This window comes from Myotis daubentonii, chromosome 9 (genome assembly GCF_963259705.1).
Source record: "Myotis daubentonii chromosome 9, mMyoDau2.1, whole genome shotgun sequence".
Classification (NCBI taxonomy): Eukaryota; Metazoa; Chordata; class Mammalia; order Chiroptera; family Vespertilionidae; genus Myotis; species Myotis daubentonii.
The window spans coordinates 9,492,410-9,508,530 of NC_081848.1; the positions used below are offsets into that span (position 1 = coordinate 9,492,410).

The window sequence follows — 16,121 nt, forward strand, 5'->3', positions numbered from 1 at the left end:
GTGGGAGATGGAATTCTGTGGTCAGCTGGTGGTAGCAGGTAAGGGGCGCAGAGCTAGGTTTTCTTTAACAGCACTGTGGGTGGTGGGATCGTGCAATAGGAAGAAGAATTCAATTCGTGGTTGAAAAGGCAGCCCCCTGGCCTCTGCACAGCTTGCTACACAGACCGCAGTGATCAAACACATCTCTCCCACTATGTGTGCAAAGCTCTAGCGGCAGGAAGGCCATGGGTAGGCTCATTGGCTGTAGCTAAGAGACCTCACCTTAGTCAAAGGTAACACTCTCCTAATCAAAACCTGTGTCTTACTGGAGGCTTCTGTTCTCTCACTTTAATTTCATGCGCTCGCTGACCCCTAACCCCGAGCTCGCCCTGCTGTGCTGCTTCTGGCCCCGCTGAGCTTGGGAGCTGGCCTGGTGGTAACAAACCGCACTGGACTCTTCTCTAACCTCCGCCATTTAATTTACTGAAGTTGAATTAACCTTTGATTCTTGTGTTTTCTATATTTGACCTAATTATTTTCTTTTTATCTATTTTTTTCCCTCTGTTTCTGTCTCTACCTTCTCTTTTCTCCTCCCCTCCCCCTTCCTGTGTCTGTCGTCACACATATCACCTTGGACATCACTGGGACACCCCCACTGCCACCTTTGTTTTTAAACAACCTCATTCTCTCTGGGGACCCATGGCTGGGCACGCAGCAACCCTGGGAGGCTGCTCTGCGTCCTACACCTTTGCCTCCTTGCTTTTCTCTGCAGTGACTCTTCTTTTGCTCTGTTAGGAACTTAAGAACACACAAAAAAGTTAAATTTTCTTAAAAGCCCAGTTCCTATGAGAATGATCAGTGCCCCCTTTGGAAGAATGGCCACGGCCCCACGCACTCTGGAAGAGGAAGGTTTGCAACTGGAGAAAGCTGGACCTCCAGGCGTTTCACCATTTCCATATATTTTTGTGCCACTTCATAAGGAGGTCTACCCTCTCAGTGGCAGTACAGTATGCTTGGGAGCTCTTTTCTTTACGCAGTATTTAAAAGGCATCATGCTAGGTTTACAGCGACATTGCTGCGCATCTGCCACTTGCTGCATTTTTTGTCCTTACCTGAAAATGATGTAGCAGAGGAAGACTTCTGAGTACCCCTAAAGCTTGCATCAGCTTGTTAGAAACCCCACATGCCCCCATTCTAACCCCATGCTCCTCCTCTGCCCCTCAATACTAGTTGTCTTTGCTTGCATTTCAGTGCCCATATAAGGCAGCCGGACCACTGTGATTCACCTGAGCATTTTGATGACATGCTGGCAAATTAAGTCACCCGGTTGACCGTGCAGCAGAAGAATTGGATTTGTTGAGTATTTACTGGGGTTGATCCAACATTCCGGGAAGCGCTTTGGTCCTGCAGCCTGTCAGAGGGGCCCCATACCCTCTCTGCCATGCTCAAATATGGTAGCAACATGTTCTGATCTCCCCATGGTCTAGGTCTGGCCCCCGTTATGCTTGTCCTGCTTATAGTGTTTCCCTGGTTCTGTGCTGGCTCTGTGAGCAGGGCCACCTGTTAATGTGCCCAACGCGTGTCAGCTTTGTGAGACACATGTCTCCCAGGAGGGCGGACACCTGCTGCTCAGCTGCAGGTCAGCACAGAGCCTCATGTCTTGGGGGTTGTGGTTCAACAGCGAACCACGTTATCAATAAGTCAGCCTCCCAGATTGGAAGCATCCACTGTGAGCCAGGCATGAACCTTGCACTCTGCCCATACATGTGCACAGGGCGGCAGGGAGAACACAGGCCACTCCCAGGCTGCCCAGCCTGGACTGTTGATAAATTGGGGCTCGGTCAGTCAATCTGTCATACTTCCCGAATGCGCCAAACCCCTGTTGGTCAGTGGCTCCAGTGACATTTTTAAAGCTGGTGAAAGCCAGCGCTCCTCCCTGCTGTTGGGCAGTATGCCGCCCCCACGTGGCCAGGAGAGGAAGTAGGGGTGTATGTGAAAGTCCCACACAGGGACTCAAGGTGAGTTCTGCTTAGTGACATCAGTGCATATTTGGGATGGAACTTCTACTGAATAAAAACTCCCTCCCTCCATTGTGGTCACATATCATTCCACATGTCTCCTCTCTGAGCATCTCCACAGAAGTTTGATTTTTGTTCTTTTTGGTCTCTTTAATTTTTAGTTCTGTGTGATTTCCCCTTTGGGAATCTAAGTGATCCCATGTTTTGGGGGTAGAGCTGCCCATCCCTAGTGCTCACAGTTTAGAGGCTCAAATGCAGACACTAGAGACCAAATGCTACTAACAGCTCAGGCAGGATAGTGCCTCCTGCCCCAGCTGCCTCCTGCCCCCGCTGCCTCCAGCCACAATTCAGTCCTCTCCCTCTGGGGCTCCTGGCCGCCTCACCCCAGTGCAGCAGGAGCAGTGTGGTTCTTAGGCACAAGGCAGAGCACTGAGGAGAGGCAGGTGGTGCCTCTGGGCCTGGGGTGGGAATCCCAGGTCAGTTAGCAAGAGCTGCAGGGAGGGCCAGGGGGGTGAGCTCAGTCCTGGTGCAGGTGAGCCGTCATTGTCCTCCGGACCCCCGGCACACCCTCGATGTCACCTTGGGCAGAAGTCATTCAGGAGCACCCTCCTCAGAGTCCCAGGTCCCAGTCCCACCCGCACGGGAAGGACAGTGTCAGTGTTTCTGAAGGGACTCTTGGAGAGCTAGCCCAAAGGAAGGGGAGCCTGACCCAGCCCTGTCCCCTCAGACACCCTCACCAAGCAGGCCTCCGCTGAAGCAGCTTTGGCGTCACTGCAGTGGCCGCGTTCAGACAGGCCGTGGTTTGTAATGAGATGCCTTTGGGAGACAGCGTGAGGACGCACCACTCCCAATGGACACTGAATTCTGGGTCGGTCGTGGCTGTGGCCCAGCCCCACCAGGAATCCCTAAGACAGTGCCCCGGAGAGCCCTGCAGTAGCCGCGCCCCCCTCCCTCCCTGCATCCCCACACCCAGCCTCCAGGCCCACAGGGTCTCTGCTCACTTTGGGAAAATCTATACGGCTGGTTTGGATCACGTTCGTCTACTAATAAGAATGCTAACGTTGTTGTGCAGATAATCAGCCAGGCCTTTCTGAGGTTTACACCTTTGCATTATTAAAGGAAATAACAGTCACGTGAACTCTCTGGCGTGTTTTGATTTTATTTGATAGTTGTGTGTCCCACAGAGTGTCGAGTCCTTTCCTCCACCGCACATGTACCTGGAGAACTTTGATCACCCATTACACAGAACTCCAAACTTCCGCCTACTGAGTGGAGCCCTGTGCCTTTTCTCAGCGATGCTCCTTGCAGGCAGCGGGAGGGGAACGGGCCTTTGCAGAACCAGGAGGTGGCCACTCTGGTGGGGCACACTCTGGGCCACCGGATACACAACTTTGCAGCAAGGCCTCCGATTCCACAGCTCCCTTTAAAACCCTGTCACAGAGGTTGCACGGGGTGTCCTCGCGATGGTGAGAATCTGAACGTTTTCAGTGGTGAGCCCTGCTCTGGGTATAACCACAGTAGTTAGATCAGCCGTGGGCAAACTACGGGCCGTGGGCAAACTACGGCCCGCGGGCCGGATCCGGCCCATTTGAAATGAATAAAACTAAAAAAAAAGACCGTACCCTTTTATGTAATGATGTTTGCTTTGAATTTATATTAGTTCACACAAACACTCCATCCATGCTTTTGTTTCGGCCCTCCGGTCCAGTTTAAGAACCTATTGTGGCCCTCGAGTCAAAAAGTTTGCCCACCCCTGAGTTAGATGTTTCCCCAAAGCCCCAAGACCAGCCTTCTGGTTGGCAGATCCTGGCAGGAACAAGCAGACGTGTCAGGGTTGGGAGTGGACCAGAACTCCGCTCAGCACCTGAGTCATGGCTGGAGGGGGCGCTTCTGCTAGGCCGAGACCCCGTGGCACACAACTCACGAACACCCGGCTCCTGTAAATATGAGACCCAGGCACTGAAGAAAGTAGGCCTTTGCAGGTCTAGTCTGAGGGCAAGGCAATTCCCAATTCAGTGCCAACCTCTCCCACACCAGAAACCACAGACAATGGACAGCCTGGCTTTGTACCTCCGCTGTTTGGGTCAGCTCTAACCCCGGGATGATGGGGGAACCGTTCTTCAGAAGCGCTCTGTGCGTGCAGGTGTGCCGGCGGGCCAGGCAAGGGAGGCGAGGAGGAAGAGCTTGCCAAGATAGACCCCAGGAGGTTTTTCTTTTTCCTTTGGTAACATGGTACTTACAATGCAGGACATGATCTTGGTCCTTCTGGCTTCCCCGCTCTAAACAATCCTGTAACATCCACTGGGAGATAATGAATGTGGGTTTGACTTGAATACCCCTCTCATCTGTATCCTGGTATTCCTCCTATTTGTGCTTCTTTTTACAAAGGCTGCACACACTCTTTCTCCAGCTTGAGGGGTACCCAACTTCCTCTAGAAATCTTGGCTCTGGGTGGTGAACTGGGTGATTCCTTTCCTTTAATAGTCTTTGCTTTCGCTGTATCTATTCAGTACCTCAGTTAGGTCAAGGCCACCAGGTGGGACTCCACAGCTCATCTTAGGAGCAGCTGCTCCCCATGTAACTCAGGGGCAGAAGAGCTAGAAACAGTGGTCCTCCAATGCTCGGACGCACAAGGAGCACCTGGGCACTTGATCAGATCCCAGTTCCTGAGCCTCGCCCCCAGAGATTCTGATTGGATGGAACTGGGAAGCCCCAGAATCCAACTTTTTAACAAAGCTCCCAGGAGTTCTGCTTTAGGTGGGAAAACATTACACTGAGGCATTCATCTTTTCAATAAAAATAAAGTCACAAGAGTCAATGAATAAAGGTGGGACCCACCTAAGTCCTCCAGGAAACAGTCCCTCTCAGTCCCCACTCTGGAGATTGATACTGGGGAGTGTCAGGCTCAATATACAGTAACAGGCTCTTACGGTTGAGGAGGACTTGATGGCATCCTCTATCCTAGGCCCTGCCCAGTGCAGAGCCTGGTCCAGAGCATTGCAATATCCCTGCCAAGGGTGTCCAGCCTCTGCTTGAATGCCTCCAGCAGCAGGGCGCTCCCCTGCCTAGGCAGGTCACACCCACCACCACGTTTGAGCACCCCTGTTTGCTAGTTCTGTCTCATATGGAGCTGAAATCTTCCTTCCTGTCCACAGTTTATATCCACTGGGGAAACCAAATAACACTGCTCTTCCTTCTCACAACACATCTGTAAACATCTGGAGACAGCATTCTCCTGTCCAGCTAAACAACCTTTCATTTATAAGTGTTCTGTGAACATTTCCTGTAAGTTGGGTTCCCTAGATGCTGTGGAGATATAAGACAGATAGGCTATCTGCTAGGAGATCTAGAGGGCACATGTAAATGAACAGAAAATGGTAACTAGTGGTGAAAAGAGAATAAAACAGGTAATATGGTAGATTTGGGGTAGGAGTGCCTAAGTAGATAAGAGATGGAGGGTAGGGTGACATTTGAGCTGAGGTTTGCAGGACAATAGAAAGCCACCCATGAGGTGATAGGGATGGAGTGTTCCAGGTTAGGGATCTGCAGGTCCTGAGGTGGGAACAGTTGGGTGTGTTCAGCAGGTGAAACAAAGGCTCAAGCAGTTGGAGCACAGAGATGGGGTAAGGTCAGTGCCATGAATTACAATGGCTGGAGGAGGGGGAGATTCCATGACTGTGTAGGGCCTTTAAGTCAGGAGAAAGAATTTTAATTTTACATCAAAAGAAACGGGAGACCACTGACCTACTTTTGGTTTAGTGACACAGTCTTTTTTTGTTTGTTTTGTTTCGTTTTGTTTTGTTCTGTGTTATTTTATTTTGCTCTTTCCAGTCTGAAGGTACTATCGTGGGCATTTAGTTATACAAATGACACTTAAAAAAAAAATAAAAGACCAAGACACCCAGAGTGAGATGCATGGTGGACAGGGGGGTTGGGGGGCAGCCAAGGGCCAGGGCTGGGTGTCTCCTCACAGGTTCCCAGCTGAGGGTGACACCCGGCTTCATCCCACTCCGAGACCCAGAATCCAGTCAGACAAGGAGCACCAATATGCTGGCTGGAGGCTCTGGCTGGGTGGGCAGGGGCGTGGGGCCAGTGAGCACCCCTGGGAGGTGGAGGCAGGTTCTGGGTTTGGGGAGGTGCCCTCCCTGCCCCACCACTAGCGAGCAGAGGCACCAAGGCCTGAAGATACTGCCTGAGGCTTGGCTGCACCACCTCCAACAATGACATTTCATTTTAAAAAAATCTTTCACCCTCCTGGCCCTCTGGCCCACCCCTGAATGAGCTCGTGTGTTGCCTTCAGAACCAGTGCAGCACTGGAGCTGGTCTGCTGAGCCCAGAGCACAAGCTGACAGCTTCGCTGCCTCTCCCACACATAGAGCAGCTCTCCAGGAGTTTATTTTTCCTCTTTAGAGATATGGCTAGTCCCCTGAAACCGTATCTATACAGTAGGTTCTCCGGTTACGTCAGAGATCGGTTCCTACGGCGCTACATAATGCGACTTTCGCCATAAGTCAGAACCCACCTACATAAGCACCTACGTCACTGACATGGAGCACATACACAGCAGTAATGAAGTGAAACAGTAAAAAAATTTTAAAAGAAAGATAACAATTCCTGACCTTTACTTGTGGTAAATAAATAATAAAAAACATAAAGCACATATGTACATACGTTGAAATTATGGAACTTTTTTTTTATAAATGAGTGGGAAATGGCAATGTAACCATGCAATGACATAGATTGAGTCAAAGGTAACCCGAGAACTGTATATATATATATATATATATATATATATATATATATGCCTAAGTGACTGTTCAACCGTTTGTTTGACCAGTAACTATGATGCGCACTGACCACCAGGGGGCAGACACAGACTGATGAATCTCAGAGGGGAGGGGGGAAGGGGAGATTAACCAAAGATCTTATATGCATACTAGAGGCCTGGTGCACAGATTTGTGCACCAGTGGGGTCCCTTGGCCTGGCCTGCAGAAATTAGGCCAAAACCAGCAGTCTGACATCCCCTGAGGGGTCCCAGATTGTGAGAGGGTGCAGGCCAGGCCGAGGGACCCCACCAGTGCATGGGGCCTCTAGTTTATGTATAAACCTCAGAATGCAGGATTAGTGCCATTGAATCTAAAATGCATATACCCACACACACAAGGACTTCAGGTTCCTTCTGCAGAAGTGGGTACTAATACGCATTGGGTCCTGATGTCAGAGTACTGCAGCCCAGTGTCAGGATGGAGAGAAAGCCCACAGCTGATGCTTCTTCCCTATGACAGGATTCTACAGACCAGGGAGGCCTGTATTTCTGTGCTTCTGTGGGCGGAATGTGTGAGGACATGGAGAATAGAGTGGATGACTTTATTCTGCTTTGGTGAGCTGCTAGGGAAAAGACCCTCTCTAGCTGACCGCAGGGACCAGTGGCCAGTTTCCTGCCAGAGCCCAGGGACAAGGTAGCCAGAGCTGGTTCCTCAGGGCACAGAGCCCTTGGCCAACCATGGGGCCATCTGGGGGGCAGGCTGGGATTGTCAGTGCAGGCTTATTAGGGACCAGACAGACAGCCCTGAGGAGTAAGGGCTGGAAACAAGACGAAGGTTCCAAAAGGGCAGAACATGTTTGAGAGCCTGGGAGTCTCTTCCAGCTGAGCCCCCCTGCGCCCTGGGTGGGGTGAGTGGCCATCCCTGTCATGCGGGGCTGGAAGCCCGTACCATGAATTGAAATTTGAAGTAAGGAGCAGCGGAGTGGGACCGATGCTGGTTGCAGGGCCTGATAGGGACCCCTAGTGCAGGCAGAGGAGGCCCCGCCCGCCCCAGGATTACACATGCATGATAAAAAGAAGAATGTGTGCCCCATCTATGATGCCCATTACCTTGGCTCACACGTTCCATTACCTGGAATGGTATGTGCTGGCAGGCCTCTGGGCCTGGCCTGGTGCTCAGCAAAGGCAGAGTGAGACCCAGGGATGGCCATGGTGCCTGCCTCCAGTCAACACACCTGGGTGATCTCAGTGGGTCTTGAGGACACCAGGAGCTTCAGACAAGTTTGGTGGTGGGATGGAGCTGCCAGTTCTGGAACTTTCTTCTTCCAGAAGAGCAAGCAGAAGTGCCCCTGTTTCATTCTGCTGCCACGTGGGCTTAGAGACAGAGTGCTGTATGGGTTCTTCTTGCTGCAGCATGAGTGCTGGTCTCCCAGACGCTGTGGAATTGCCTAACGGTCAGAGGGTCCATTTCAAGCAAATAACATAGGCTTTAGGGGGCCCTAGGGCTGAGCCTGGGGTCCCTCTGCGATGCCATCAGTGGCCCAGGGCCCTGGGCGATTTTAGGTGGACACCAAGGGAGTGAGACACAGAGGTTGAGTCATTCACGGCGAGCCCACCAGATGGGGATTCGGGAGCTGGGAGTGTGAGAATGTGTGTCCGTCTACAGTGGGTTGGTCCTGAGAGTGAGCGAGCCTGTGCATGCGGGTGGTGTCCCTGGGTGAGCCTGCTGGTTTCCCTGAAGTCTGATCCAAATGCGCCTGAGCTCCCAGATGGTGAGTATTCCCAGACCTGTCACCTGGCCCGCCAGGCCGGGGAGGCCTCCATGGCTTCTGGGTGCAGTGCAGAAGGACAAATCGTGAAGTCCCTGTGGCCCAATGCCCAACGCTGTTCCTAAAGTGGGGAGAGGAAGTGGGGGGTGGGTGTTGGGCTTCCAATTGTGCCTGACATCCCCACAAGCCCAAAGGAAGCCCAGGGAACCCTCTGCCACCCCATTTGGTACCCTGTTCCTGATGGCTCCCAGGAGCCTCAGCCAAGCCTAAAATCAGGGAGCACCGCCTACCCTCCTGCTCCCAGGCTCACGGGGTCCAGCAGAAGGCAGGTCTGGGGGAGGCGCAGAAGTGCCGAGCAGAGTTGGAGACCATTTCCCAGTCCCCACTCTCGTCCCGACTGTGTCCCCTGGTCTCTGAGATGAGGTTTCCAACTTCCTCTTGAAGATATAAAGAGACTCTGTTGTCTGGACACACACAACACCAGGCAAGGTATCAATCTGCATTCAAATGCCATGGCTGTGTCCTCTGGGCTGTGGGCCCTCCCCCACTCCTGGGCTGCTGCTCACAGGGTCCAGGGTCTCCATCTCAGTGTGTTAACCACCAGCCGTCCCTCTCTCTCCCTCCCACTCAAGCCAATGGCAGCCCCACCGCAGGCCTGAGCACCGGGGCCATCGTGGGCATCCTCATTGTCACCTTTGTCCTGCTCCTGGTGGTTGTCGACATCACCTGCTACTTCCTGAACAAGTGTGGCCTGCTCATGTGCATCGCCGTCAACCTGTGTGGAAAGGCGGGGCCAGGCGCCAAGGGCAAGGACATGGAGGAGGGCAAAGCCGCCTTCTCGTGAGTGCAGACCCGCCGCTACCACGGTCCGGGCTCCGCCCCCGCCCAGGGCCCAGCCACTGAGCTTCCTCAGCCCCCCTCTTGGAGAACCCGAGGGGGAGCAAGCATTAGAGAAATGTTTCTCAAAGCTTGACTTTGTGGGGATCCCTGTTTGAAAAGCAGACTTGGGCTCAGCCTCATAGCTTATACTTAGAACTTCATGGAAGTGTGAAAATCCCTGCCTAGGACAAAATGAGGGCATTTTCAGAGCTAAGCCTGGGGGGCGGGGGCTGAAATGGGGAGGGGGCAGCATTTGAGAGACACACTTGCCTTGCTGCCATTCACTCCTTCATTCGTTCACAAATCACGCAACAAACACTTAGTGAGAAGCTACTCTGGGCAAGGCGCTGTTCCCAGGCTCTGGGTACGGCAGTGAACAGAACAGAGGAGAAGTCCTGCCCTCGAGCTGACGACCCAGTGTGTCCCCCAGAGCCTCTGGGAGCTGAGCCTGAGCCAGCAGGAGCCTCTGCAGACTCGCTGTGCTGAGCTGGGTCCAGGCAAGAAGGGACAGAGCAAGGAAATGCATTGCTTAGCACCACCATGTGCCAGGCAATGCCTATGCATCTACCTACACATGTGCATGTTCATACACATGAACATACAGTACATATACGTGTACACGCTTTCATGTGTATAAGTGCAGAACCTTTTAGCATTTATCTGTGCCAGGTGCTATGCTGAGCACTTTACATTCATTGTCTCAGTTAATGTTCACAACAGCCAGGTGACGTAGATACTGTTATTGCCCCATTTTACAGATGAAAAAATGGAAACAAGGCAGCAAATCAGATGCTCAAGGTCACATAGCTAGCAAGAGTGGGGATCGGGGGGGAGGGGGGAGGCGGGCGCTGGGCCTGGCTGCAGAGGCCACCTGCCCACCTTGGGCCAGGCCTAGGTAGTTCCTGAGCTACAGCCAGCTTCCCTGGGAAACCCCTCCCCAGCTCCCGGGACTGAACCTGCTGAACTCTCTTTGCAGGAAAGATGAGTCCAAGGAGCCCATCGTGGAGGTGCGCACTGAGGAGGAGCGGACCCCAAATCACGACGGAGGGAAGCACACAGAGCCCAACGAGACCACGCCGCTGACTGAGCCCGAGTACGTGGTGCTGCCGCAGCAGAGCCCCACCCCCTCGCCACTGCCCACCCTGCCCGTGTGGCTCGCCCACAGCTCCTGGCCAAGCACTGCAGGCTGGGACTCTTGGCTAAGAAATGCCAGACCCTACTCTCTCCCTGGAGAGAAGGCATTCTTGGTTCTATTAGGGTGGCTGTGGGTGCCCTTAAAGGGCATTTTGCATAAGTGGGATCCCTAGACCCTGTACCCAAGTCACACACACACACCCTGGAAGTAGCTTACGGGAGCGAAGCGTCAGTGAGGGAGATGAGCCTTGAGAATGAGACTTAGCACACTCTGTTTAGGATTTCCAAGAATTCTAGGGTTTTCCGAATTCTTCCTAATAGAGGAGGGGACCGGGGACCTGATAAAGCTCTCTGCCCCCCCCCACCCCCCCACCCCCGTCCTCAGAAGCCTCAGGTAGCCTCGGCCAGAAACAACATCTGGCCGTGGTTGTAATGACTGCCCAGCTGGCATGGCTGCTCTGGGTTTGAAGGGAATGGAATCTAATGGAAGCACAAAATCTGTGGCTGGAGAACCCGTGGCTCTTAGGGGCTTTGGAACACTCACTGTCCGCCTTCCTCCTGATTTCCCCACCATGGCCCGTGGCGCCCAGCAGGGCAACCAGGCCCGTTCCCTGGGACTCAGGCCGCTGCAGTGGTGCAGGCTGACCTGAAGGTGCTGCAGGATCAGAAAGGCCCACCGGGGAGTCCCCTGCAGAGTGTGGCGGGATCAGCAGGGAGGAAGGGCCAGCAGGTCCCTGTAGCCTGACTGCGGCGTTCTCTGTCGTGTCCTGTCTCCTCTTCTGCCCACAGGGCCTGTGCTTCCTCTCGCGTCTCGTTTCTCTGTGGGCCGTGTCCGTGCCTGTGCGTCCCTGCATGCCTGGCCCTCCCCCGCTCCTCTGTCTCGTCTCAGCTTCATTGTCTATTCTCTTCTACTTCCTGTCCTCCCACAGGCTGCCTGCTGACACCACAGCCACTGTCGAGGACATGCTGCCTTCTGTCACCACCGTCACCGCTAACTCTGACACTATCACCGACACCTTTGCCACTGCTCAGAACAGCCCCACCAGTGAAACCACCACCCTGACCTCCAGTATTGCCCCCCCAGCCACGGCCACGCCCGACTCAAACTCTGTGCCCGCCAGCCAGGCCACCCCTTCCAAGGGGCCCGGAGTGGCCACCTCCTCCCCACCCCCAGCTTCAGCCCCCAAGGTGGCCCCCCTCGTTGACCTGAGCGACACCCCGACCTCAGTCCCTGCCACCAGCAATTTGTCTTCTAGTGTCCTGGCTAACCAGGGGGCTGTGCTCAGCCCCAGCACCCCTGCCAGTGTGGGGGAGGCCTCCAAGGCCTCCCCAGTGAGCAAACCAGCCCCTGCTCCAGCCCCCACCTCAGCCGGGGCAGCCAGTCCCCTAGCAGCAGCAGCTGCCCCTGCCATAGAAGCCCCCCAGGTCAAGCAGGAGGCTCCCAGCATCAAAGGCCCGGACCCCGAGCCCACCCAGCCCGGTGCTGTGAAGAGCCCAAGCGAGGCAGCCACGGTCCTCACTAGCCCGAAGAGCGAGGCTGCCTCCGTCAACGCCACACACCCTGCCCAGGGCGAGGACTTTAAAATGGACGAAGGGAACTTCAAGACCCCAGATATTGACCTTGCAAAGGATGTTTTTGCAGCCCTGGGCTCTCCTGCTCCCGCCGCTGGGGCCAGTGGACAAGCCCCTGAGCTTGCTCCTTCCACTGCAGACAGCTCTGTCTCGCCTGCACCAGCAAAGACCGAGTACGGCCTCTCCTTGTCTCTGTCGTCGGGTTGTGTCCCATGGTAGTGTGCGTTTGTGCTGTGCTGTGTCCTTCTTGTTAGATGTCTCCTCAGCCCCATCCAGGGCTTCTCTGAGGCAACTCTCAACCAAAGGGCTGGGATCAGGCAGAGAGCAGAGGGACACCTGGCAGGTGCGCGAGCAGCCTCCTGTCACTAATTAGGCCATGTTAATTATGCTGTATCCTGATCGTCCTAGCAGCGGCGTCTGTTTTCCCTCGGGAACCCTTGCAGTCAGGCCCTGATGAGCATTATTTGGGAAGCGAGCTAAGGAGACCAAGGTGCCCCTGTTGGCCACCCTGGGGCCCAGAGGCAGTCAGCATGGTATCCAGTGGCGGGCTGTGTCCCCACCAGGACAGCACCGATCTGCAGGGTGCAGAGAGGTGGGGCTGTGGGGTGCCACGATGCAGTGGCACCATCTAGGCTGGGGTCTGAGTCGGCCCAGTGTGTCCTCAGGCCAGACTCAGCTCCAGGAACTGGCAGAGTCAGACCTAGGTTTCTGTAGCGGCTCCTGAGGCTGATGCCAGGGGCGCTGTGGTGCTGCCACCAAGAGCTACAAGGGCACCGTCACAGGAGCCCGGGGCCTCACTCGGGAAGGAAAGGGGCTCCGATAGCCCTGCCCGCTCAACCCACTCAGCTTCCCTGGGGCATGGCAGCCCACTCTAGCCCTCAGCAGACTCCCCAGGAAAGCTGCCCCAGGAACAAAGAGCAGGTTCTCCCCCTGCCCAGGCAAGCCACAGAGGCATCACCATGAAACACTGAGCACAGGGGTAGGTGGGGTGGAGTGGGTTGGGGTGGGGACAGGCAAGAGCAGGGGGTTTGCAGGAGGGCCCTCTGCAAACAGTCCTGGGGAGCTCAGCCCAGCACAGCTCGTTTATACCGAGCTGAGCTGCTGCTCCCGCAGCCCCTCGGGGCGAGGAAAGGCTGCATCAGCTGCCCCTCCGCCACCCCAGTAAGGGCTGGAAGGGGAGGGTCCCGTTCCCCTGGTTTAGTGGCACTCAGCTTGGACTGCACGCTAGAATCACTTGGGTGCTTTTAAAAGTCGCCATGTCCAGACCAGTTCTGGGGTATGGCCCCAGCACCCGCGGCTTATAGAGCTCCAGGTGACGCCGACCAGCAGCCAAGGGTGGAGGCCACTGCTCTAGCTGCAGCCCTCCTGCGGGGCTGGCTGAGGGTGAGCTACTCGGGACCCAGGTCTCAGCGCTGTTTCCCCGATTCTCTGCAGGAAGGGCCCTGTAGAAGCAAAGTCGGAGTGCCAGGAGACAGAAACGAAGCCAGCACCAGCCGAAGCGAAGACGGTCCCCAACGATGCCACACAGACAAAGGAGAACGAGAGCAAAGCATGATGGGTGATGACAGCCAAGCAAAGATCAAAATTAAAAGTGACACCACAGCTTCACCAGAGCATTTCCAATATCACACACACACACACAGACACACACACACACACACACACACACATCTCACCCCTCTAGTGTCTTTTGCCTTTAAAACAAAACTAAACATAAACATGGGATCGCCTTTTTGTAGGTTTATAGAAAGGGTTCCTTTGTTACGCACTCACTTGTAAGAAAATGAGACAAAAAGGTTAACCCCACAGCCAAACTAGGACACTCCGTTCCCTGAAACCATTTAAAAATCAAACAAAAAGACCCCAAATTAAGAATCTAGGAAGCTCAGAAAAAAAAAAAATCTAGGCTCAGAAAGACCGCACTTGGCATTGCCCAATTGGCACAGAGCAGTCTCAGAGAGAAACACTTCCAGGCACTATAACTAACCGATGAACAAAGTCCAAGTTTATTTTTATACTCTCAGTCGAGTTCGAATTCTGTAAAAACCTCATAAGTAAGTTATCATTTCTGTTCACTTTGTATTTGTTCAATATGCAAAGTGTGTCACCCCTTCTAGCTGACTTCAGTTCCCACGTAGACTCTGGTTCCGTAGGAAGAATGCCAAATTGCAGCTTCTGGGGCTAGATCTCAATTTGCAGTATTCAGACTTCTTTTTTTCTTTTCTTTTCTTTTCATTCTTTTATTTTCCTTTCTGCCAACTTTGCTTTCCAGTGTTTACAAGTTGACAAATGTTTAACTTCAATGGCATTTCAATGTCCATGTAAAGTAGTTGCTTTTTTTTTTTTTTAAGTTCCAAATACCACCTAGGTGGGAGGATCACCGCAGGCCTGCTTTAGCACAGAAACGTCACCCCCATGACTGTTTACAGGGGTAATCCCCTATTGAGTTGAAGTTTTCGCCTGCATCCAACTCAGGTGAAAATCCATCTCATTCCGGACTGGTTTTGCTTTTTGGTTCTTGGTTCCTTTTGTGTTTCCCTGCGGGTAGACCGCTTTCTAGCAGCAGTCGCCTGGCCTGCGGTGTCTGGGAGAAGGGCTCTGCTCCCAGCGTCCTGCCCTTCCTCTTGAAAGGTTCCTTAGGCTTTGTTGACCGAGCAGAGAAGACTGTATAGCTGTGGCTGGTCTTGGTGAAACACGTTTTGACCCCAAACATCCCCCTTCTGTAGAAAGCCAAATAAAATATATACATACAATTCTTTTTGAGCCCAGAATCTAGATTTGAGCGAAAGAACACGTGTGCTTCAGGGAATGAGTGTCTTTTTTTGGAAATCTGTTGAAGTAAAGGAACATCGGCCTTCTGTTCACTTAGGCAGCATTTGTAGGAACAAAAGAAAAAAACAAACAACAACAAAAAACCCCAACCTGCTGTCTGGAGTCATAACACAACTTTCCTGGATTGGAAACAAAGTGGGGGAGAAATACAGAAACTTTACGGGGATGGGAGGGGGGGAGAAGGGAAAAGCCAGCCCTTTGTATAGACATTTTGCTTTTTTTCTCATTCTACTTTAGAACTGCAAGCTTGTGCACTGTGGACGCGTGAATATTTTAGTGTGAAACGTGTTTTGTCATAGTATTGAAATAAAACTTCAACATAGTTTGGTTGTGGAAGGTATAGCAGATAGTTCAGAAAAAAAAAATATTCAGGAAAGAAAATTTACTCTTAAAAGGAATTGAAGCCTTTAAACAAAGAAAATGAATAAAAATGATTTTGATGATGATGATGATGCTAAGTAAACAGAAGTCAGGTCTCAGCACGCGCTGCTTTCCGAAGGTACAACAGCAAGAGGTGAGGGTGGCGAGACCACCGAGTCGTGCTGTGGGCCACACCCAGGTCCTGACACTTCTGCAGCCTGATCAGTGGCAGTGTGCTAGATTATCATTTCAAACTGTGAAAAATAATGGTCTTGTCATTTGCTCAATGTGGGGTTATTTTGCATTTTCTCATCTCCTGGGGATGGAAATGGAGGATCCCAGTCCACAGCGCTCGGCCCCTTTGATTCTAGGGCCGCACAAATTCTGGTTCCGAGGCACAGGCCCGCAGGCACGAACACCTTGAAGACAGTTCTTAGAGCACACAGCAGAACGGGAGCTCCTGCGTGTCAGGCGGAGGGTCCGCAAGGTCTGGTGGCTCTTCTGTCACCAGGTTGTCAGTGGGATCAGTTCTGCATCTTGTGGTGTTAGTGGCTTTGATCAAGGCCAAGCCCACATTATACCTCGAGGAGACTGCGTTTCATTCCAAGCTGGTGTGGTTAGGCAAACTGATTTTTGTTCCAATGATTAGGATGAAAAAGAGGTATAGTCAACCCTCAGATAACCTGGCCCAGGGCAGCAGACAGTCACCCTCCTCCAAGAGTCCACCATTAGCTGGAACCCAACCCTCTGCCCACCTTTTGGTCAGCTTCTCTCCCAATATACATAGATTTGTATCTGCATGCGTGAGCTTT

The 16,121-nt window shown here is 53.0% G+C and overlaps 1 protein-coding gene across 7 annotated transcripts in view; it reads left to right on the plus strand.

Annotated features, from left to right (window-relative positions):
- The window catches only part of NCAM1 (neural cell adhesion molecule 1), a 326,142-nt gene extending 310,752 nt beyond the window's left edge, over positions 1–15,390 (plus strand). For 3 of the 7 annotated variants that reach the window (XM_059707903.1, XM_059707904.1, XM_059707905.1), the window contains 4 exons: positions 9,165–9,372; positions 10,388–10,504; positions 11,475–12,290; positions 13,552–15,390. In XM_059707903.1, coding sequence (XP_059563886.1) covers positions 9,165–9,372; positions 10,388–10,504; positions 11,475–12,290; positions 13,552–13,672 — 1,262 coding nt within the window. In that variant the 3' untranslated portion in view covers positions 13,673–15,390. Of the gene's footprint in view, positions 1–694; positions 3,136–9,164; positions 9,373–10,387; positions 10,505–11,474; positions 12,291–13,551 lie in introns of those variants that run through there. The other 4 variants (XM_059707906.1, XM_059707907.1, XM_059707908.1 and 1 more) reach the window with 2 other exon arrangements.
- Positions 15,391–16,121: the final 731 nt, after the last annotated feature.